This window comes from Bemisia tabaci, chromosome 3, assembly GCF_918797505.1.
Source record: "Bemisia tabaci chromosome 3, PGI_BMITA_v3".
NCBI classification, from domain to species: domain Eukaryota; kingdom Metazoa; phylum Arthropoda; class Insecta; order Hemiptera; family Aleyrodidae; genus Bemisia; species Bemisia tabaci.
The window spans coordinates 20673154-20695728 of record NC_092795.1 but is presented as its reverse complement, the minus strand read 5'-3'; the positions used below and the strand labels follow the sequence as shown (position 1 = coordinate 20695728).

At 40.0% G+C, this 22575-nt stretch overlaps 1 protein-coding gene and 1 long non-coding RNA gene across 3 annotated transcripts in view; one reads left to right on the top strand and one right to left on the bottom strand.

The window, feature by feature from the left end:
* Positions 1-635: 635 nt before the first annotated feature.
* On the bottom strand, positions 636-2595 carry LOC109029978 (uncharacterized). Its single transcript, XR_002008680.2, has 2 exons — positions 2386-2595; positions 636-1472 (listed from the first exon to the last, which is right to left on the bottom strand). It is a non-coding gene; the product is annotated as an uncharacterized lncRNA (long non-coding RNA).
* The window catches only part of LOC109029979 (uncharacterized), a 51126-nt gene continuing 31097 nt past the window's right edge, over positions 2547-22575 (top strand). Inside the window, exons 1-3 of one of the 2 annotated variants that reach the window (XM_072297981.1) lie at positions 2547-2681; positions 17697-17821; positions 20542-21213. In XM_072297981.1, coding sequence (XP_072154082.1) covers positions 2666-2681; positions 17697-17821; positions 20542-21213 — 813 coding nt within the window. In that variant the 5' untranslated portion in view covers positions 2547-2665. Of the gene's footprint in view, positions 2682-10930; positions 11399-17696; positions 17822-20541; positions 21214-22575 lie in introns of those variants that run through there. The other variant, XM_019040717.2, reaches the window with a different exon arrangement.

Below are 22575 nucleotides of genomic sequence, written 5' to 3'. Positions count from 1 at the left end.
AACTATTTTGATTCAAAAAGGAAACTCGCGGATTTGGGAAAAAGCTTTTGATTAGGTAGTTTTAGAAATAATTATACTTAAAGACAAACAATTTAAAAAAAAAATTGGGAAAAAAATTAAAAAAGAAATAAAACTTGAGCGGGTATTTGTAACGTCGCAATCGGAGATAGGTACATGCATTTTCCAGCTGTAGCTATATCTTATGCCGCAGCTCGCGCAGGGAAAAAAATTCCGAGAGTTGGAAACGCTGCATGTGATTGTTAATCAACCAAAATAATCGTGACAGCGTATTTTTCCCGGTAGTTATATCAACTTCTCCCCCGATATACGATAAAATTGCCTTACTCGATGAATAAAAGACCGTAAAATTTAAAATCAAATTACCGGAAAATTCAATTATTAAGAAATAGTTACAGAGAAATTTGGTGACCATTTTCATCTTAATATGAATTCTCTCTACCGCATGCGAAAGAGATGCTTGATGCACGACTATGATGACCAGGGTAATTTTCAGACCTACCCATCAGTGTTTGAACCTGAAGTAGGTGATACTCTGCTAAGGAAGAACCTTCAATAATTTTTCGAATGTTACTAAAAATCCTCCGTTGAAATATTTAATTTTCAGACAAGTCATGAATAGTTTTTTCTGATATTTTCGTGTACATTTAATCAAATGCAAATAAAATTCTCTGAAAGAAAAAACCGGAGAAAAAATTAAAGAGTTCTTGAAGAATGTGGCGTTTCATCGGGGGCTTTTGATTTTGCATGAAGTATATTTCCTCCGCATGACAGGGTACATGGCTTTAACCAGGCATTGCAGGTAGAACAGCCCAGAAAGTTTGATTGACGTTATGCGGGGGGTGGTAGACCTGGGTGGTTTTGTAAGGATCAACAGTGTACAGCCATGGGTGCTTGACGGCGGCGTAATATCCGAGGGGCAAGAACACGACGAATATCAAAAAGACCGCGGTGATGCAACAGCAACAAGCCGCTGTGTCCTGCGGACAGCACCATGCCCAACAGTTCATTTTGAACTTGGAGACAGTGAAAGTTGCTTAAATCATCCTCAATATTTTCCCGTATTTTAAGCTTCTCAGCGTAGCAATCATGGCAATGTTTTGGTCCATTTCGCAGATCATCGTAGATCCCAAGTCTGAGTCAACTGATGGTTGTTTGAAGATCGCAGATCAGGTGGCACAGTGTTAATCGCAAAGCTCACGTCAGTAAACTTGCAGGTAGTGAGACGGCAATTGCAGGGTTTTTGGAAGAAGATATTATGTATTTCGAGTAGGTACTCTCAGATAACTGGATATGGTTTAAATTTTACGTTAAGGATATCATATTACACGAGGTGTAGATTCTAGGTCAGCCATCGCCAATTGCAGATTATTTCATCAAAGATCACAGGGCATGCAGATGCCCAAGCACCTTTTTATCATTTAGATCCAAAGAATGAGCGAATGTATTCTTTCCTGTAACAAATCAACACCATTCAAAAGTCGTTATTTTTGGGAGGCTTATATACGCTAATTTAATTATGAATTTAATATACGCCTTGAGTGTTTCGAAATGAGCTGATTTAGAGAGAAAGGCAGCAAATCACATTTTGGAATAAATCATCAGAGTCAGTTGTGAGTAGTTTCGAGCTTACTAGCAGCTGTTCATTTACTCCACGGTGAAATTTGAAATTGAGAAAGAATGATTTGAATCTGAAAATAGGTGTTGAACTTTATCTTGAAGGATGAATCCCATGGAGGAATAAAACTGAAAAACTCCTCTCAATTTTTCGATCTTGATGTCACATGGTGCCTCTAATATTTTGGACTATTCAAGTCGGTCCAAAGTATGGGAGAACTGCATTGCTCCGTTAGGGAGTTATCTCCCCAATCTCGCTTGATGAAATTTTTGTAAAAAAAAAAGAAAAAAAATTCAAAATGTTAATACATTTTTTTTGTGCAAATATGCATGAATAGTATTTTTTTAAATATATTGTACCCGCAAATTACAAAATAACTTGTTTTTTGACATGCACTCACCATAAAATGTTTTGGTATCGTCGTTGCTGACGAAGAGAAAAAACATTTTCTTTGCGTGTAATACGTACACACGTAGTTCAAAACTGACTTTTAGGAGGTTCTTTTTCAAGGTTTAAATAACTTCCTCTCACGAGGAAATTAAAAGTGAATAATCGCACGAGTATTATCTACAGTAGGTAACTACTCAAGGTTTCGAAAATTGGACACTTAGCCCATTTTCAATATAAAATGTTTAATTAAGGGAGACAAATTAGGATTCTAGAATTTCTGGCATAGCTTTTTCAATGAGGCACACCTACACAACGATCCATTTAGTAGTGACAAACGATCAACTTTAATCTCTCCTTACCTCTCTACAAGGATTTCAAAATGCGCTATCAGTCTTTCAACCTCAACACATGAAAGATAATGCACTTAACTCTATTTCTCATTTAATTATCTTCACTGGCATAGTTTTTTTTCGGATTTTTTTTTCAATAGTTCGCTGATCTAACTGAATCTAAATTTGTGTCCACTATTTCACGACTGAATACACAAAACATGCTCAGTCGTTTGGAGGTTATTTTTTTGTTTTTATAAGTTTCTGTGGACGCGATGTCAAGTTGTTCATTACATCGTGCACTTTTACAATGAAAGACACCATTGGTAAGTTTTCGGTTTTTCCTCCCATCCTTCGTTGTGTGTTGCTATGGTTTTATGAAAAATTGGAGATATACACAACGGAAAACAAGTCTTGAAAAAAGCTTGCTATTATCTTTACCTATTTTTTCCTATTCTAGGAATAAATTTCATTGATTCTTTTAGGGAAAACTCTACCCAGCAGTCAAGAGTCAAAAGATAATTGTCTTTATCATGTTTCCTTTTTAGGGTGATGAAAGAGGATGGGGTAGTGAGACTTCAAACGATTCGTGGCATCTTTGAGAAATTAGTATTTGATGCTGGGTTTTCCTCCACTCGAATTAGCCTAAATTTTCAATTCTAATTGAAATATGGGATGAGGGGTAGTTAAAAATTTCCTCGTCAGTTCTCTCTGCTGACATTTTGATGAAAAAATGGACCGGTGAAAGCTTTTCCTCAATCATTTTATCCAAAATTTAAATCTCTTTAGTTAATATTGCCCAAAACATGTACCTCTACGAATCTCTCTTTAGGCTCTTATCTAATCTAATTTTAAGAAAGAGAGGGAGGGGGAGAGAAAGAAAATACTACTACCGCACTCATTCCTTTCCCCCTCAATCTCCCTGTTTTGTCACGTGCTATACAAAAAGTAAGTACGAGTACAGAAGAATATTCTTTATTCTTCTTTAACTTGCATTTGAAAATGATCGCGCCTTCCTCCTGCTGCAGAAAATTACGGTGAAATCTTGAAATAATGAACGTTTGTGCTGAATTCAAAGTCCGATACCTTAAATTACTTAAGACAAGATATTACTGGTGAAAAGAATTTTGAGCGAAAATTTCCGTTGATTTTGGTGACTAAGCGAAATGAAACGAAATCCTATAAACTGCATTTCGATTTATATTGGCGATTATTTTGGAAGATATTCGATCGTCCCAAGAAAATATTTTCTTGTTAAAATTGTAGATAAATTCAAGTTACTCACGTCCCTACACTGGGGAAAAAAACACATTGGATCTAGAGTCCAGACTCTTGAAAACATTGACAAGAAAAAATACTCATGATTCAATCAGATTTTTGCTTAAATCAAAAGGAAATCCTCTCAAATTAAGATTATTAAATTCTTGATTCTTCCTCTCAAATTCTTGATTTAAGCAAAAATCCGATTGAATCAAGAGTATTTTTTCTTGTCGATGTTTTTAAGAGTCTGGACTCTAGATCCAATGTGTTTTCTTTTCCAGTGTAGTACTCGCCGCTTGACGTCATTTTCTCGTCACGCGTTATCACGCTCCATTAAATAAACTGCGATCATATTTTGAGCCTGCTACCTATCTGCTGACCATCTTAAAACGCGGACTCAAAGCCTTAAACGGTAACTAACTTGCTCACGTACATGACTGCGTACGGAAAAGCTCATGCTACATACAACCGGAAGTGAGTCCACTTTCGATGTCTTGAGGGGGCCGTTTAATGGCACTCGTAGAAGGGCATTTTCTTCGATTGGCGATGACTCTGTACTTCCGGGTGGTGCCGTTCATGCCGGAGATTTATAGCGAATCTTTCGATATCGGGAAGTCCGAATTGCAGTGATTGTGCTGCAGCCCTCGCCCATAAAACTCCTGCACGCAGCATATCCGGATGTAGCCCTGCTGGGCCTGAGGGTTCAACCAGAAGACAGTTCCTCTTGGGTGGAGGACTTTAAAGCTATTACAGTTCTATTGTCAATGCCGAACATAAGTTTTTCAGAGATAATAATATTTCTGGTGCAAAAAGCATGCGTCTTAACTGCCTTGTTTTACTAATACTAACTCGTCCTCACAAATCGGGATGTTTCGAGGAAATTGGGCGTGAAATCACGAAGGGCGGGGGTCGTTAATGGGTCCCTTAGTAGTGCAGAATTGAACCATCGAAGGACTTGTTCCTTTCGAAAACTGTCACGCAAAGAACAAATGTGCAATGTACACAGGATTGAGCAAATGTTTGCGATCGAATATGATACGAGGTACCAACTGATGTAAATCCATGAGGAAGGAAGAAGAAGAAAGGAGAAAGAGAAAGAAGATAATGAAACGAAAAAGGAGAAGATGAAGTATGGAGGAAGAAGGACGGGAAGAGGTTACCGTAACGTCAGATCAGTTTGCCTTCAATTTTTGTGTAGGCACCACGAGCTCCCACTTGGTCGAATAGTGGTATCATCTTAAAATGGCACAAGTTTACTCGGGACATGTTCCAAATAACAACTTCTTACTAAACAGGAAGAGATCACTTTAACGCCGTGTCAAATTACCGTTTTGAGAGTAATGTTCATGGTGAAGCATCTAGATTCTAGACCCGTGATTTCAGTCACAAGATTTTTGTTGGTCTCTCATAATACGTGAACGGCCCCAATGGCATTCATAGTTTACATTCTTTGGATAGCAAGTGCAGGGACCCCTACCATCTTTTGCCTTCGATATGGACGCAATGGAGATGTTGCATGTGTGAGGAATTTTCGATTTGACAACTGATTCTTATGTAAAAGTTCGCAAGAAACACGATGGTGCCACTGGTTTTCTCTGAAATTAACTCCCAAGCTCAAAAAAAGCTCTCAAGTTGAGGCCAAAATGGAGGGGATATCCCACGCTATCCTGAGAGTCCACCTCTACATCAAAACGAACTCTCCGTGCAAAGATAGGGAGCAAATACATTGACAGGGTTGCCGTGTTTTCTGTTGTGGAGTCCCCAAATAAAGTGGCAACCGTGCCAATGTATTTGCTCCCTATCTTTGCATGGAGAAATTGTCTTGATGTAGAGGTGGACTCTCAGGATAGCGTGGAATATCCCCTCCATTTTGGCCTCAACTTGAGAGCTTTTTTTGAGCTTGGGAATTGACTTCAAAGAAAACCAGTGGCATCATCGTGTTTCTCGCGAACTTTCACATAAGAATCAATAGTCAAGTCGCAAATTCCTCACACACGCAACACCTCCATTCACAGTTTACATTGATTGGATAGCAAGTGCAGGGACCCCTACCATATTTTGCCTTCGATACGGACGCAATTAGGTGTGACACAACATCGAAAGCTGCAGAAAAGCGGCAACGCTGCGCAAAAGCCCGCCACCGTGATATTCAAAGCGCTAGGCGTCCCTTTTGAGACGAAAACCTTTCAGAGATTAATGAAGTTTTACGCCGGATACCGGGGTCTGCAATGGGATGTGACAGTGGGAGGGTGAAGACGTCGGTTTCGGCAGCTCTGGGGTTTCACGTCGCAACTCATTGTCGCATTCAAATGCAGTCATATTCGACGTCCCCGCTAAAAAAGTTTCGAGTTTAAGCGCAGCTCCGCCGCACAAGGGAACGGGTCAATGGGGGAGCTCGGACAAAATTTGGAAACTTGAGAAGCTCATAACTTCATTTATACGAAACTTAGAGGTTTTAAAAGTGGTTACATTGGTTTCCTCGTTAAATTTACTTTCAGATTCACCCCTAAAAATTTAAAATTTGACGAAATCAAACATCGAAAATTGCAATTTTAGTTAAGAATTTCATGTCCGACCTCTCTGACTGGCTAGATCCACTGTGCGCCGTTTTGGCGCAATTATCAGCGATTCTTCGGGCATCCACGCGACAAGGAGACAAAACTGTGTTGCCAGTTTTCCCTCTCATTCTAACAGCGACTCTCCTGTCTGCTCTGAGGCTCTCGGGAAAGGTCCAGGAAAGGTTTCAGAAAAGTTGAGGAAGGTAGCTGACCAGGTCTGATCTTTGATCTCAAATTTGAGTTGAACTTTGCCACTAAAGTTTTTGGTTACACGGATCGAATTTCGGTCCAAAAAATCTTCGAAAAAGGTACGCATAACTAATCATGGTGAGCAAAGACTTTGGTTACCTGCGGGTCGAATTTTTAATCGTTATCAAGTAACCTTGAACGACCAATGAGAGGCTTGGAGGACAAGATGCATAAGTGCAATTTTTGCTACTTCCAGAAATACGCGTTTGAAGTTTCGAAATTACATGGATCCTAATGGCGGAAAGAAAGTTCAAACTGACTTTTTGATGCTTAAAAATTGGAATTTAGGAGAGAATTTTTCACAGAATATGCATTAAGACTAGTTTATACTTGAAATTATTAATATGTATATCCATGATTTCAAAAACTGCATCCATGCGCCTTGTCCTCCAAGCCCCTCGAACAGCATTGTTACGATGGGGATATATCGATGAGGGTAATTCCATAACGATTCAAAAACCCAGGCAATGGTACCCAGTTAGGTTTCCATCATTGAAAATTTCGGTTACGTACCTACATTAAAAACTTTAGTGTTTCATTTACGCTATAGTTTTCCATCCGTGCAATGTCTCAAATCAATCGAATCAATGAAGTCGAATCAATGAGTTTCTATTGGCAAGCATTGTATTTTGGGGGTCTATGGGGCATTTGCCCCCAAATATTGAAGAAAATGGAGATTGAATTTGGAAAAATTGAATTCAATCATAGGTATCTCATGAAAATTATTTGTAATTGTTTTTACATTCACAAGAGTCGCTTGCACACCGCTCTCTGGCGCTCTGCGACGCCTAATCGCCACAAAACTTGGCACTCCCACAACCGGTCAGGAAGACGTCACTCCTTCATTTTCGCCTCATATTTAATGTTTTTAATTTTTTTCTTTCTAAACAGCCCTGTTTCAAAGTGCGGTTATTTAAAAGTATCTGCAAGAATTTCCGGCCTAGTTTTCTAAAAGTAGTCAGAGATACTGGTCTCTCATTGCAAAAATGTAATACATTTTATCCCTGCTTGCAGCATGCACTCGAGAGCCATGCAAGGTTCCTGTCAATCCCATTTTCGGCACCTCCTCTCACCGTTGCGTTACGTTGCGCTCGCGGCTCCGGCGGCGCGCGCTTTCGGAAAGGGAAAATCTGTGGGAATTACGGTGAAAAAAACTTGGCACTGACTCGAGAAATAAAACGCGGTCGAATAGGATGTGGCCGAGGAGCTCCAGTCGTGAGCCACGGCCCGCTCCCGGCCCCGGCTCCCGTAACGCCCGGCTCCATGCCACGTAACGCTCGGTAACGCGCTAACGCAAGCCCCCGAGGGTTGGATTTCCGTGTCGTCGGTCCGTGTGTCTTCCCCCGAAAATCTTGCCAATAATCGGAAACCTCCGTATCGTGCCAACAGGTTGAACCTCGTGCTCTGTGCGGTATGTGATCAGCTCCGAGGAGCCACGCGCCCACGTGGGGGCCGTAACGTACTATGAAAGTGAGAAATGCAATCCATAGGAAATAAATTACGGAAAAAAATTCTATAGTAAAGTATGCTATTTAAATAGTCATTTGTAGATAGTAAAATGAGACGCATGACAATATTGACATTTGTAAGAATGGTGTTTTTTTAATGAAAAAACTGCACCCCTCAAACTTGTTAAAAGGGATGAGCTTTCACCTGAAAAACTGAATTTGAGAAATTGACAGGGATCTCTTAATTTGTAATCAACTCAATATAATAATTATTTTAAAGCAGTCAATACAACTTCCTGGTTCAACAATTAATAAATTGTGAATGTGGCTTCGTTCAATTAAGTCAAAACGGTAGGCATGTTTGCGATTCAGACCAAAAAAATGAGCAATTGGCTTATGCAGCTTAATAAAATCATTACCATATCAATTCGTTTCAAGCTTTGTTCCTCTTTTTAGGGTGATGTTCACACACAATTTGCTAAGTATCTGTCTGAAAGTACTTTTCTAGAAATCTAGAAGCCCCTGAATAATATGATCTTACATTTGGTTGATGCAAAAATAGTTCTGGTAGCAATATTTACATTGTATGCAGGAACATTTTCAAAAATAAGAATATTAAGATAGAGGACGTCATTCTGAGAATGCAATTCTGTGTATTCAAAGGCCCAAAACATGTTCTAAAGGAAAACATAACTGCACTATAGATGAACATGGAGCAGGTTTTTGCCAGAATCTTAATATGATCCAGATATGATTCTGCAGTTCCGTGCGCTCATTTGCTATCGATGAATCTTTTCTTAAACGCTTTTCCGAAATAAATAATTAAAAAACATCTACTCTCCTTGTGCACTCGTGTTTCGAACAAAATGCCAATTGCCGTCCGAAAATCTCTAATATAATGACCTCACTGTACGCGACCCCTTATCCATGTGTATCCTTATTTCATGAGACAAAGCTGTTTTTCTACGCAAAGATAGTTAATATACTTCAGGCGTTGTTTTACATAACATTTAAGTGAAAGTTGATTTATTACATCATAAGTTTTCCAGCAGAAATTTACCCCAGCGCATTCTTGGAACGGATATAAGTGTACTCTTGTCTGATCGAATTGCCTTTTTATCATTGGCGCCCGTTGATCTTGAAACTAAAAAATGAAAATTTAAAGAAATTTCGTCACTTCTCTGACGTAAGCCGTGTATCCTCATTCCTACGTGAGCCCTGTTGTTCATACAAATGTATGCTTTCCAGAGCTCACGAGAAAATGGAGATACGCCCTTACGGCAGAAGAGCAGCGATTTATAGTTCACACATTAAGCTAAATATCTATTTTAAAGAAACATGTAGCCCCTCATCGATTGAAAAAAGTTACTGACCTTTATTTGGATTACATTTTGCAATTATGAACTACAATTTCTAGCTCATTATAGATACAACATACGCGCCATTAGTTCTCCTATGTAGATGGGTGTTTTTATGTATGAGCTAGAAATTGTAGTTTCTATTGCAAAATACAGTCCGTTAAATTTTAGCGTTCAGTTCATAAACATGTGACATTTTTAAAGACAAAAAGGCATCGATAACTTTTGGTAGAGTTAGTGTCAAAATACTGCTTGTATTCAGTTGAATAGAACTTAAATTTAGTCCTGCATTACCACTTTTATTCTTTATCTGTTCCCATCTCCCCTCCCCCACTTTTTTTGAGTTTACAAAAAAGGCACCTAGTATGTATATTATCAAACCATTTCCCCTCAAATGGAGAGGATCTCGGAAAATCAATACAAGAACTAGGTACAAGAATACAGTTAACAATTTTAAGGAAGAATAATGAACGAAATGCTTTTCCCTTTAAATTACAACTGCAGACATGAATAAATAGTAACCAAAATCCAAAAAACTAAAGCTAATGAATTGTGTTCCCTTTTATAACTATCAATTGCAAATTGTAGTGCTCCAGTCAATATTGATAAACACAAATTTCTATAATTGAATGAAAGAATCATGAATGAAAATCTCAAATATGAGAGAGATTAAATTTTGACGACTCTATTAAATCAAGCATGAAAACATCTTTATAGCCTCCATTAAGCAACGATAAAAGTACGAAAACAGATGAATCAAATCTACGGCGTGGTTTGAGCACAAGCCAAAAACAAGGTATACCTGGCCAAAATCTAGAGATGTTGTTTATGAGGCGTACAATGCATCTTGTCCCCTCCTGCAATCATCGCGCCTACTTGGCCCCTCTCTTCGTCGAAAATCCCTATCCTGATAATGAATGGAAACAACGAAGTGAAGGTGTGCGACAAGACAATGTTCCCATCAATCATGGATTCTGGCCCACTTCCAAACTCCCATCAATCTTAACTTTTCTTTTTTCTTTATTTTTTTGTAAATTTCCACAGTTTCTCTCCGATTCTTAGCACAGCATACTCTTTCTGAACTAATTCCTAAGATTGTTTTGCATTTTTTTCTTTATTTTAAAAAATTAGAAGGAGGAGGAAACATCAATGTCACTTTTTTTCTGGGAGTTATCAATAAGAATACCGTATCATGTTTACATTTAAAGTAGGTGAAATTGGTCCTAATATCCCTTAATTCTGACACGAAAGCACATGAACGATGGAGCTCACGAACATATTGAGGATTTTTTAGCTAACTGCCTTTATCAATGTAAAATAATTGCGCGATGGTGGCATTAATGTTGTCTAGAATTAACCCTCATATTCAAAGTAAGCTGTTAAAGTTCAAGTCCTTATGGCGAGGCGTCGTTGCTTGTTGTCACCCTCCGATCGAATCATCACAAACGCAACGCGACGTTTCAAAATTTCCGCCGTCATTTTATTTTTTACAGAGAAATTGTTTGTTGAATCTGTTTGAAAATTTCACTGAATTTTATCGGCAGCAAAAAGAAAATTCAGCCCTATTTTCAGCTAGCTTCGTTGAAAAATTTCTCTGTAAAAAAATAAAGTGGTGGCGGAAATTTTGAAACGTCGCATGGCGCTTGTGATACTTTCACCGGAAGGTGACGGTACCCGCATCGAAGTTCAGTTTACATAACCGAAATCTTCGGTTAAGCACATGAGCCCAAATCTCGGTATTCGACGTGACCGAGGTTCGGCTGGTTCTCATAACCAAAGTTATTAACTTTGTTAAATGGAAAATAATTGATATTTCACAGATATGTAACCCCCCGCGTAGATCAAACATTCTAGTGATAATACTTCAAGAGCACCGATCATGCGGATCTGCGTGCGTCTAGGATATTCGAAATTGACGATAAAGTGTAAGTGACTCTGATGAGTTCGAGTGTTGAGTGTTGTGCGTTCGGTGGGCCGGTTTGACGTTCGAGAATAGTTTGACGGATGAGAATTATGGCGCCGGGGACTTCGTCGATGCTGCGGGCGCGGCGACGCGACGTGAACGTCAAGCCGAACCGCGTGCTCGACAGGAGCTCGTCCCGCGGCATGATCTACGAGAATGAGGAGCTCCGACTCAGGACGATCAACATCAACGCCGAAGTCGAGAGAAGTAAGTTCACCTCAACATCTTAAAGCCCTGAATAGACGATCAAATTCCCGAACCAATTCCGATCAAAGTAGCATCAAAGTGTCGGGAGTCATCAGTCTTAAACTCATTAATTTGCTTCATTTTAAAATAAAAACTTGGCAGAAATGATGATGGTGACACTCCATTCTGATCTTACTTTGAACAGAAAAGTGCGGCCCGTTAAAATTTGATGGTAGAGGGTGACCATCAGTCATCAGCATGCCTACTTTGATCGGAATTGGTTCGGAATTTGATCGTCTATCCAGGGCTTATCGGTTGGAAATCCAAAAACAACCCTGTTCAGCGCAACGCACCACCGCTCACCGCACAGTGGACCAAGTCAATAGGAACAGTCGGACAAAATCTAGAAAATTTAAAACCTTATATTTTTAAAAATAGGAAACAAAACTGTTTAAAAGTGGTTCCATTGGTTTGTTCATGAAATTTTCTTTCGGAAACATTCCTTGAAATTATATTTATGACAATATGAACATCAAAATTTGAAGTTTTAGCCAACAATTGGACGTATTTCTACCAAACAGACCTATGTGGAGGTGAGAAATATGGGGTGTGCTCTAGAAAGCTGCATAAGAAGCAATGTAAAAGTGGGCGTGATTCCTTTTGAAGAATTGGAAAAGCGGGATATTACATTCTATCAAAGAGACCTATGTGCCAACTGAATGCGGAACTCATGAGCCGCGGGCATGGCAAGAGAGCCTTGTGCACAGGGCTCATGAGTTAAAGACACGGATCCGCGGCTCGGAGTCTCCATCGTCGCTGCTGACGTCACTGGCGCTTTATTATTCTCATTCACTCTTACGGTCAGAAAACTAACGAGCACACCCCATATTTCTCACCTCCACATAGGTCTGTTTGGTAGAAATACGTCCAATTGGACGTATTACTTTCAAACGGAACTAATGTGCATTAAGACATGATCCCTGAGACCCATAAGAATATGTGCATAACAGGGCTCCCGTCATAATGCACATAGTTCCGGTTTGATAGAAATACGTCCAATTTCGTGTCCGACCTCTTCTATTAGCTTGTTCCACCGTGCGCCAGTGGGTCGATGAAGGGTTTATTGCACGCAAGAGATACATCCATGTGAATAAATTGTCAGGCGGGGTATACCCACAAGAAAAAGGTCGTGGAAAAAGGTTCCTCCAAACAGGCGTGGGAGAGGGCGTCCACTGCGTCCACCTAAGAAGTGTATAGAAGTCCACCCAAAAAGAGACCTATAGAGATGTCAGCTTCCGGAAGTAATCCAGCATGACAGATTGCTGTGGCGAGTGGGCGTCGCAGAGCGCCCTAGTGTGCGGTAAAAGCTCTAAAATGGCACGAAAATCACAATGGTTACAATAGCAAAGTCTGAAATCCACACCTTATTAGTGCGCAATTTCGTAGCTTCGATCACGTTTTCATTCAAATTGCCTCCGTCTGGGTGCAGTTTCCAGTCACCGTATCTGGGCGGAATAAGCAACGGCAACCCGCGGTTAACAAAAACTGAGCATACAATTTATTAACATGACCCGCAGATCGATGATTTACACTCTTATGAACAACTCAAGGCATGGGTCATTATCAAAGATTGCGTTTTCCTTTTAAATGAAACAAATCGACATCGAATCGGCAACTTTCGAAGTTCTGGCATTTACCGTTATTGCAACCACAGAGGCCGCCTAAAATTACCGTTCGCTTGTTTGCGGTGGTTGAGAAATTGCCCCCAGACCCGGGAAATTTGAAAAAAAAGCGTGCCTCATACTATCCAAATTGCGCGCGCGAGGGAGTAGTTTTCGGACTTTTTAAATGTGATTATCGTGGTTTCCGTGTCTATAGTCGTGCCTCAAACAGTCTATTCACACGGCTGTATTTCTTGCGTGCAACAGACCCACCGAAACCAAAAATGTATTGTCTTGTCAGGACAAACTTGTGTGTATTCCCACTTATTGTGTTAAGAAATCCATTCCACCAGGAATTTTTTCATTTTTGTGAAAGGGGGCAGAAAGGAATTTCATCAACGCGGGTTTGCGGAATGACGACAAACACACCCTATCAAGAAGGGTCTAGGAGGACACTCTCAGCTTCAAAGAGGGGAGGGGTTGAGGGAGATCTCCGGGAAAATTTTGAAAATTAAAATGCGCATGGAACAATTTTAAGTTATTCTTACAAAAAAATTGATATACAAATTTAAATATAACAGAAATATCACTCATTGTTTGAGAAAAAATATTTACATTTAATGGAAGACCGCCCCTCCATCCCCCTGGCTCCACTTGTAGCCAAAGTCCTCAATGTCTTGTCGTGCTTTTTCAAAATCTCCATAATCCACCACTGGGAATTGGCAGGATTACACCGAGTTTATTAGAGAAGGAACGCAATGTAGAAGAGCGTCTGGAGGCTAACTGCCGCGCTAAGGAAAAATGCCGTATGAACATTCGAATGCTGCCAAATGGCCTCTCAAAAAATATTTATTTTGGGAAGAGCATTATGAATATTTTTCCTTGAAATTTTCAGACGCTTCAGATCAAATTACGCACAAAATAGCCTGAAAAATCGAAAGATTAATAATTATAAATTTTCCAGAAAATTCGTGATATATGGATCGGAGATTTGGTCACGTCTGAGGGTTCATACGGCATTCTTCGTTAACACGGCAGTATAAATCAACAGATGTGATCGTCCACAGAAAAATTAACTTTACGGAGAGAAATGCATCGTTGTTTTTACCTACTAAATTGCACATTGCAAGTACCGGGGCATTCCACTCGACCTATTTCAGTTAAGGTTTGTCATGCCTAAAAAAATTTGACACGATTCAGTGTAGCTCCCCTGTTTTTAGCTTTAATATTATTTTGGCTTTGACTCAAAATCTCATCGGCTCGGCAGTTGGCTGGTTCCGTCCTGTGATATTTTCCAGCTATGAAGTAATTTGGTTCAAACAACGGAGATAAAAACAACAATCCAAACAATAACAAAAGTGTAAAACGAAAACACCACAATGTTTGATAATAAACATCGGTACATGGTGCTAATAAATTAGTTCTTCTTGTCAGCTCAGCCTTATCCGAAGACTTGCAGCTCCATAGCTGAGTAGTTCTACTTGGAGATGATAACGTATACAATTTTGCGCCAGAAAGGGTCATGTATCTTTTCTGTGAAGAAATTGATGTAGCTGCAGCTCACTAGAAGATCTGCACTTTTTAAACCAAAATTTCTTGTGAAACTGGGAAACGCATTTGCCTTAATGAGCGACTTTGCAAACTTTCAATCACTTTTTATTTTAACGCAGAGAAATTAACAGATATTTAATCCGACATAATTCCACATGATTTTGGCCAAAATGTCTCGGAAAAATATCCGCTTACTTTTCCTTTTAAAATTTGAATGAAATGCGAAAATGTGGAGACAGTCGAAACACATCCCTGGCAAAAATTGGCGATAAGAGCTGCGTTTCAAAATACCATAGGAATTCTTATAGCCGGCTAAAGAAGGCTACAGAAAATCATATAGCTGGCTGTAGAATGCGGAGAAAATCATACGGCCGGGCTATACGAAGCGATAAAAAATTATGCAGCCGGGCTATAGTTCCTGTCGCCGGCCTTTACACTTTATCGCCTGGCAGTTGCTTTTTCGCCATCGATTATAAAAGGCTATAAGAAATTGTGTAGAAATTCGTGTGCTTTGGAAATCATTAAGTTTGATACGGAACCACCTTACACACATTATATTTTCCTTTAATACATATTTGTTTTCATCAATTAAAATGAGAATAATCCATACAGGATGTGCAAACATTTCAAAATCATGAGTTGAATAACGCTGACTCCGCCAGATTAAATATTAGAGCCTAACACAAAGCGGAGCGGCGACGCACTGGCGCCTACAAACCTAACAGGGATACTTCACGCATTGCGCAACGCTTGAAGTATCCCTGTTAGGTTTGTAGGCGCCAATGCGCGTTTCGCGCTGGCTGCCCGCCTGCCGCGCCGCAGCATGCCACAGCGCTTGAGGCAACTATTTCACACCAGAGGTATTGCACAGTATCATACGAAACTGAAGGCGCTCTAATATATTAGGAATGGCAGGCATCCATCAAAAGTACGGAGCTTTCCTCGCAAAATAAATCAAGATACTACGGCCCAAAAATAGAGCGGTAGTCCAAAAACTCACTAAGTCCTAGCATCCGTAATTAGTAACGTTTAGTATACACTTCATCGCCTGGCTGTTGCTTAATCGCATCGGCTATAAAAGGCTATAAGAAATTGTGTAGCCGGCTATAGAAGCTATTGGAAATCTTACAGCCGGCTGTAGGTCTATGGTATTTTGGAACACAGATTCTACTGCCAATTTTTACCAGGGATGCTTTTCTGGTTCCACTGTGAAAGTGCGTCACTATACTATATCAAATCCAAAATTTCGGTTTTTAAACTAAATTTCTATTATTCTCTTATCATATCGCATTAACTATATCTAGAGAATTTCAAGAGAAACTGCCCATTAGTTCACCATGATAAAAAAATTAAAACATGAGCAGAGGTTCACAGCGTAGTAATCTGAGGTACACATTTTCCGACTTCAGCTATACTGGTAAAATAGCTTTGAGGCTCATTCAGACTCATCTGTGATTCACATTAAGCTTTCGTCTACTCGTCGCTCCTCTAACGTAAGGACGATTCCTCCATCTCCACATGAGCCCCCGAGAGCATAGAATCATATGAAGAACAGAGCTCATGAGGAAATCGAGAGACGCCCTTAGACAAGAGGAGCGACGCACTGTCCCGATTTGTCCACGCTGGACCCTGTTTTTCATACGGGGTTGCGGAAGTTAAATCGCCTCAGCGTCCCCTCGCACGGAAGAGATTGCATCAAGAATGCCCGAGTAAATTGGCCGGACAAGGATCCATCGAGTCGGCCGGAAAAATCGGAGCCCCATCCGCCGAAGACAGAGCCAGTTAACGTGGGGCACCCCTTGGGTTATAAACGGGGGCAGAGGGAATTTAATTTACCCCTTTTAATCAGGGAGGGTCCGCGCCAAGGGTGCAAACCACATTCCTGATGGGAAAGGTATCAGTCTCGGGTGCAGTCCCCGTCCCCTCACCTCGTCTGCGGTGCCGCATTAGTCCCGACGATTGAAATTCCCCCCGAAATATTGGCGGAAAATTCGATCGCTTTGCATGGAAACGAGGCAATGACGTGGAACAGCTGAAGCGATTTGCTCTCCTAATGAACGCCGCATTCATCACACAGTGTGACGACAGGGAGGAGGGAGGCTTGCTTCAAAACAGGCCGATAAACACTGTCCCTTGTTACCCTGTAAAAATGTTCAGTTAAGCCTATACCGAAATCAAATTCAAAATAATTGATGTAGGCGGGCGTTGTATGCGCCAGTGGGCAGAAGGGGTGAAATCTGCGGTTCCTATGTTCGTCCCACGTGCGCTACATTGTTTAAAAGCAGTGAGACAAAATTAGAGATATTTTGCACACCGTGTGTACGGTTGAGGAGATTCAACTGATATCGATCCATGCGTGAGTTTCAACGCGTGTTCAATTATTGTTTAACACTGTAACATGTTTTAATCGTGCGGCTCTATCGTCATGAATAGAGCACCAGGCAAAGTAAAAGTCAGGACTGTTTTCATAGATTTTCCTGTACTAGGTTCTTTCCTGATAGAGCTTCATGTGGTTTATATTGCTGTAAAGGGAGGTTTAAAGAGGAATGAAGATCAACAGTGCAATTTTAGAAGTAGAGTCTCGCAAGGGATTACAATGATTTGCCTCTTCAAAAATTAATTATATGAACGAATTTTTTTTTGAAAGTTTGGAACATTTTGAAGTAGGCACCTGCATTCAAGTTTATTACAATCTCAGTATTTTTTCTTCCGTGTATTTTATTATTGTAGAGGCAAATCATTATTATCCATTGCAATGATCTATTTTCAAAAACATTTTGTTAATCATTCTCGAGATTCGTAAAATATTCTTTTCATGATGCCATGTTCAGAATCTCATTAATGATCTCTAATCAAAATACTTCTTTCTTTCATTTCTCTCTCGTGGATTGTGTCATCATTCATCATCTCTCTCACGATCAGCCTAATTGTATTTTTTCTCAGGTGGATGGTTTCAATGAGAAAATTTGTATCGATAGTAATTAGACGTCTCTGGACACCTTATTTCTTAGAAATGGAAAATATGGTCAATTCAAGTAAAAATATGGGAACTGAAAATGCATACATTTTTTTACACACGTATTATAATTGAATTTTTTTCATTGCAGGCCAGAGCGATATCAAAAAACTTAGAAGAGAGAATGAGCAGCTGAAGCGAGAAATCTGGCAACTCAGGGAAGAATATGATAAACTCGAGGACAAGCTTAAAGAAAAGGAACAACTGGAGGAACAGGTAAGCAAGAAAACTGTAAAAAATGCGAAAAAAATCACTTTTTGGCGTAAAACCTGAGCTGTCAGAATAAATATCTGTAACTTTAATGAATCATTTTTGGGCATGCCGCATCCTTACAAAGTACAAGGGAATAAACAGTATTATTTAATGGGCTGAAATTTTTGCACCACTCTATAAAGGAGGTTGTAAGAAAATTATTGCGTCTAAGACCGCCCAAAATTGTAAGATCTGACCTAATTAATAAGCGTTTGAAGTTATAATTTCACACAATATAGTCTTGAGAAAGCGAAAGTGATTTGCTGTTATTGCTCGTCAGGAAGGAACAAAATTGTCAGATAAAAATTAAACTTCAGGCCACCGTTTGGTACAAAACTATGATACATATACCATTTGCTACTAATTCTTCAAGACTCTAAAAAGTTTTTCCTCTCGAAAATTCAAATTACTGGCCAAATCACCGAACCACCTCCGATCACATCAATTACAATTCTATACTGATCTTGAAAAAAATTACTCTGCTGGCTCTGCACATAGGATCCAGTGGCGTGGCGTGCTTTGCGATATATCGATTTATCTACCATTTAAACCTATGGCAAAGGATCGATTATTAGGGTGTTCGCAGCGAACACCCTAATAATCGATTCTTTACCACTGCTCAAATGGGGAAATATCGATAATCGATCGTTCACGCCTCGCCACTGATAGGATCTTTTTCTTGTAAAAAGGCGCGTATTTACCACCCAGTCATGAAAAAAAAGAAAAAGAAAAAGAAAAAGAAAAAAAAAACTCCATGATTTTCGGTTAAACATGCTAAGCAATCTAATGAATGTAGAAACAAAAAGATATGATGCATTAATAGCATTCTGTTTCCCGCGTGTACAGTGCACGCGCTCAGGGTTTGATGTTGGCAGCATGTTTATGCTGCCTGATGAAAAATGACGTTATTATTGGCCCATATTTACGCCGAGAAGCGTGCAGAAATTATTTTCGACCCACCGTGATCCGGAGGCAAGGAATGGCAAGTGCTGGATTGATTTATGCCAACTGAGATCAATTATAAGGAATGTTGATTGATGCCAGTCAACAAATGATCGAGTTCATTTTACCTACGATAATGATATACTATATTTTTTAAGATGGCGGCTTTAGTGGCGAAAATCGAAGGTAGCAAAGTTCAGATTCGGAATCAGCATTGAAAAACATATAGGAAACATATGCCAGAAAGTTTTTCGCAAAATTTTCAAACTGAAGCCATTTTTGTGAATAGATTGACTAGACTGTGAGGGTGGATTTTCATGGGAGTTTTTCGATTAATTCCACAGTAAAAATGGCAACGCCTCGTCAGGGTCCGATTATGTACTTGCCAAGCACAGTGTCTCTCGCGAAATTTTCCGGCTTATTTTTTGCGCGGAATAATTGCATGAGATTAGCCATACTTACAGCTCTTATAACACACGAATTCAGAGACTCGGATAGGGTAACAGAAATCGGATCAATTAATAATCGATTTGAGTAGTTTGCTTGAGCCGCTATTCTGCCGCAGTAAGGCTCGGGTTTAGATTGCACTTAAAACTTAATTAATGATAAGAAATTCAAACCCCATTCAAGTAATTAATTATAATTTATTTTCAGCTGAAACCAGAGCTTCGCTCCTCATCAGCTTCGAACTCTCCTTCTTCACTATCTTCATCCCCAGATACTCAAAGCCCATAGTTAATCTCCCCTCAAAAGCACGTTTCCTTCATAACTTGGTTAAACCACGATAACAACTTCATAGAATTTTGCCGCATCTCGTTGAGGAGAATTCAAAAGTTACTCTTACGCTGGAGCTTTTTTTTAATCTTTGGACTTCTCGACCCTCCTAAAATGTCTGACTAGATAGTTGTCCTATTAGAGCAGAGCCAAAGTCATTTGCGGTTAATAATTTGGCGATTTTATGATTTCCTCACATTAGAAATTAAGAAAAAAAATAAAGACTATAAATAATAAAAAAATAAACTTCAATGGCATAGTTCTTGAAAACCTGAAAATGCTCTTCTCTGCGTGAAGTATAGGTATTTTGTAAAAAAGTCAAACTACGAAGGAGGTTTTTCATTCTTTCAAAAAGAAAATAGGAAGGAATACTCCGGCTTACTCTGCCGTGCTAAGGAAAAACGCCGTAAGAACATTCGCGGGTTGCCAAACTTCCTCCGATAAAATACTCATTTTTGAGGAAAGCTATGAATATTTTTCCTGGAAATTTTCAGGAACTTTCGATAAAATTGGGAACAAAATTATCTGAAAAATTGGGGGGGGGGAAATCTGCATAGGTTCACCAGAAAATTCATGTTTTACAAAAGGAAATTTGGCAACACCTGAAGGTTCATACGGCGTTATTCCTTAGCACGGCAGTAATATACGTGTTCTCATAGGTTGATTATCGATAGAAGCCACCAGTCATGACGTCACCACAAGGCGTTTCCGTAATATCGAATTGGGTCTAAACGACAACAGCGACATTTTGCAGTACCATAATCTTAACGTCTAAAGTTTCGATACCAAAACCGGTTTTTCCGATGTACTGAGAGGAGTTTCACCAGAGTTTTCACCTCAAGGTACACTGTATCTGACTTCGTTGCGTACAACATCTTTTACACGATGTGCTACTGTCATAAGTTTTCCTCTGTCTGTCGTATGCTCCACCGACTATCATTTTCAAATTTGAAATTCCATTGTTTCAGGAGGACGAATCAGAGGACGAAGACGAGGAGGAGGAGAACGGAGAGGAGGAAAACGGAGAAGAAGAAAACGGAAACACCGAGGAAAGCGCGGAGAAAGAGAACGCCGACCAGGAAAACGCGCAGAACCAACGGAAAGCCGGTAGCATCCGCAAGATATTCGATAACCTCAGCACCGTCGAGGAAGTCTCTGAAGAGTCCTCCGAAAACGGGCCGTTTTCGTCTCCCCCTAAGCAGGAAATCAGTTATCCCCCCGGTTCCACCATACCCCCTCAATATCTAGCCGCTCCAAACCATTTGCGACCCCCTCCACCACCGCAGAGGATAGACCCCTCGGTTTTCCCTAACCAAACGACGAACCCATTCCTCCAGCCGGTGGCTCCACTGTGTCCCTGCTGTCGACTCCACGGTGGACCCTCCGATCCAAGGGATCCCGTCCAGAATGGACCCGTTCGAGTCGAGGGTCCAACGCTGAGGACTGGACCCGATGTTGGTGTTTACTCGGATGGTTCTCAGACTGATTGCCTGGATAACTGCACGAGTTTGGATCACCGGCTGCACCCCTTGCAACCGAGTTATAGTCATTTTCCATTGCCTTGCGATGCGATCAACGGAGTCATCCAGGAGGTCAAATATTCCACGCTGCCTACCCGGATTCAAACTCCTAACACTCAGGTGAGCTACTTTTGATGTTAAATGAAGAATGTGGGTCGTGCGCATGGCCATTTCTTGAACAGCTCACTTCTGCAATAAGGCTTTGTATGTATGTATAAGCCGCTTTTACGGCGCGCTAGGGCGCTCTGCGACGCCTACCCGCCACAGGAATCTATCATGGTAGAGATCCTCCGGAAACTGGCATCTCTCCATCTCTTCACGGCCAAACGCCAAACGGTGGGTAGAGGGAATGAGGCTTCGTTATGATTAGGGGAAGTCTACAAAAAACTTAAACATAGCGTAAAAAAGGACAATTTCTGCAAACCTCAAACTTAGTTCAGCAGTAGAACTCGGGAATTAGATTCTTGCTAGAGATTACAATAATTCTCAGCTAAGTAATAAACATACTAATTACGATATTAACCCATTTGCAGTTTGTACTTTTTCGAGGAATCAGTTACAAATCATTGTGATCCGTTGGCGAGATCAGAATAAAATTTTCCAGTTTGTGACATTCGATGTAAACCATATTAGGCTTCCTTAAAAACAGACCGAAAGCAGCAAGTACCTATGTAGTTGTAAAATTTTTCCTTAATATTTTGGAACAACGTGCTCTACTCGTGGAAACCAAATAATACTTACATCCATTTTAATGTTTGCTTAATATCCTTCAATACTTAACAATTCATACGGTCCGAACACAACGTGTATTTAGAATTCAACTTTTCTCGCAGCAAATCGTTAGAAAAAGATGAAAAGTTGTGGAAATCGAGGAGTATAGCACAAAATGACCACTTCCAAATAATTTCCGGTGTCAGCGACTTAGCGACGGCAGTTAAGCATGAAAAAATAGTTTACCTAAATCATCGTAGCTTTTTATTGATTGTTTATTCGTAAACTACTCGAGAAATACGTGTCAGTGCTGACGCACGAGACTCATAAAAGGGGAAGTTGGATTTAGAATAAATCCCATGGTGCTTAACCGAACGGTCCGTTATAAATACCTCCTATACAAGTTACGTAGTGAGTCTCAAAGCTCACATCGAAATCTTTGTGCAGGAGCTTTTCTGACCCATGACTATCAAATGTCAATGTCTACACTTTGGTTTCACAAGATTTCCATAATGCATAAAATATAGGTGCATTTTCGATGCATTTTTGGTGCGTTTTCGGTATATAAAAGAATGAAACTAGCTATTGGATTCTTGGCTGTATTTACAGCGCTGGGGTCAGCCGGTATAGATAGTAGGTAGTGTTAAGCATGCGTCTATCTGCAATTACCGAACTATTGATTAACTTTACCAAACGACGAAGCACAATTTCTGAATATCAATTTTTTTAAAATGTCGACCGTCCAAATTTTTATCTTTTTCGCATCTAAAC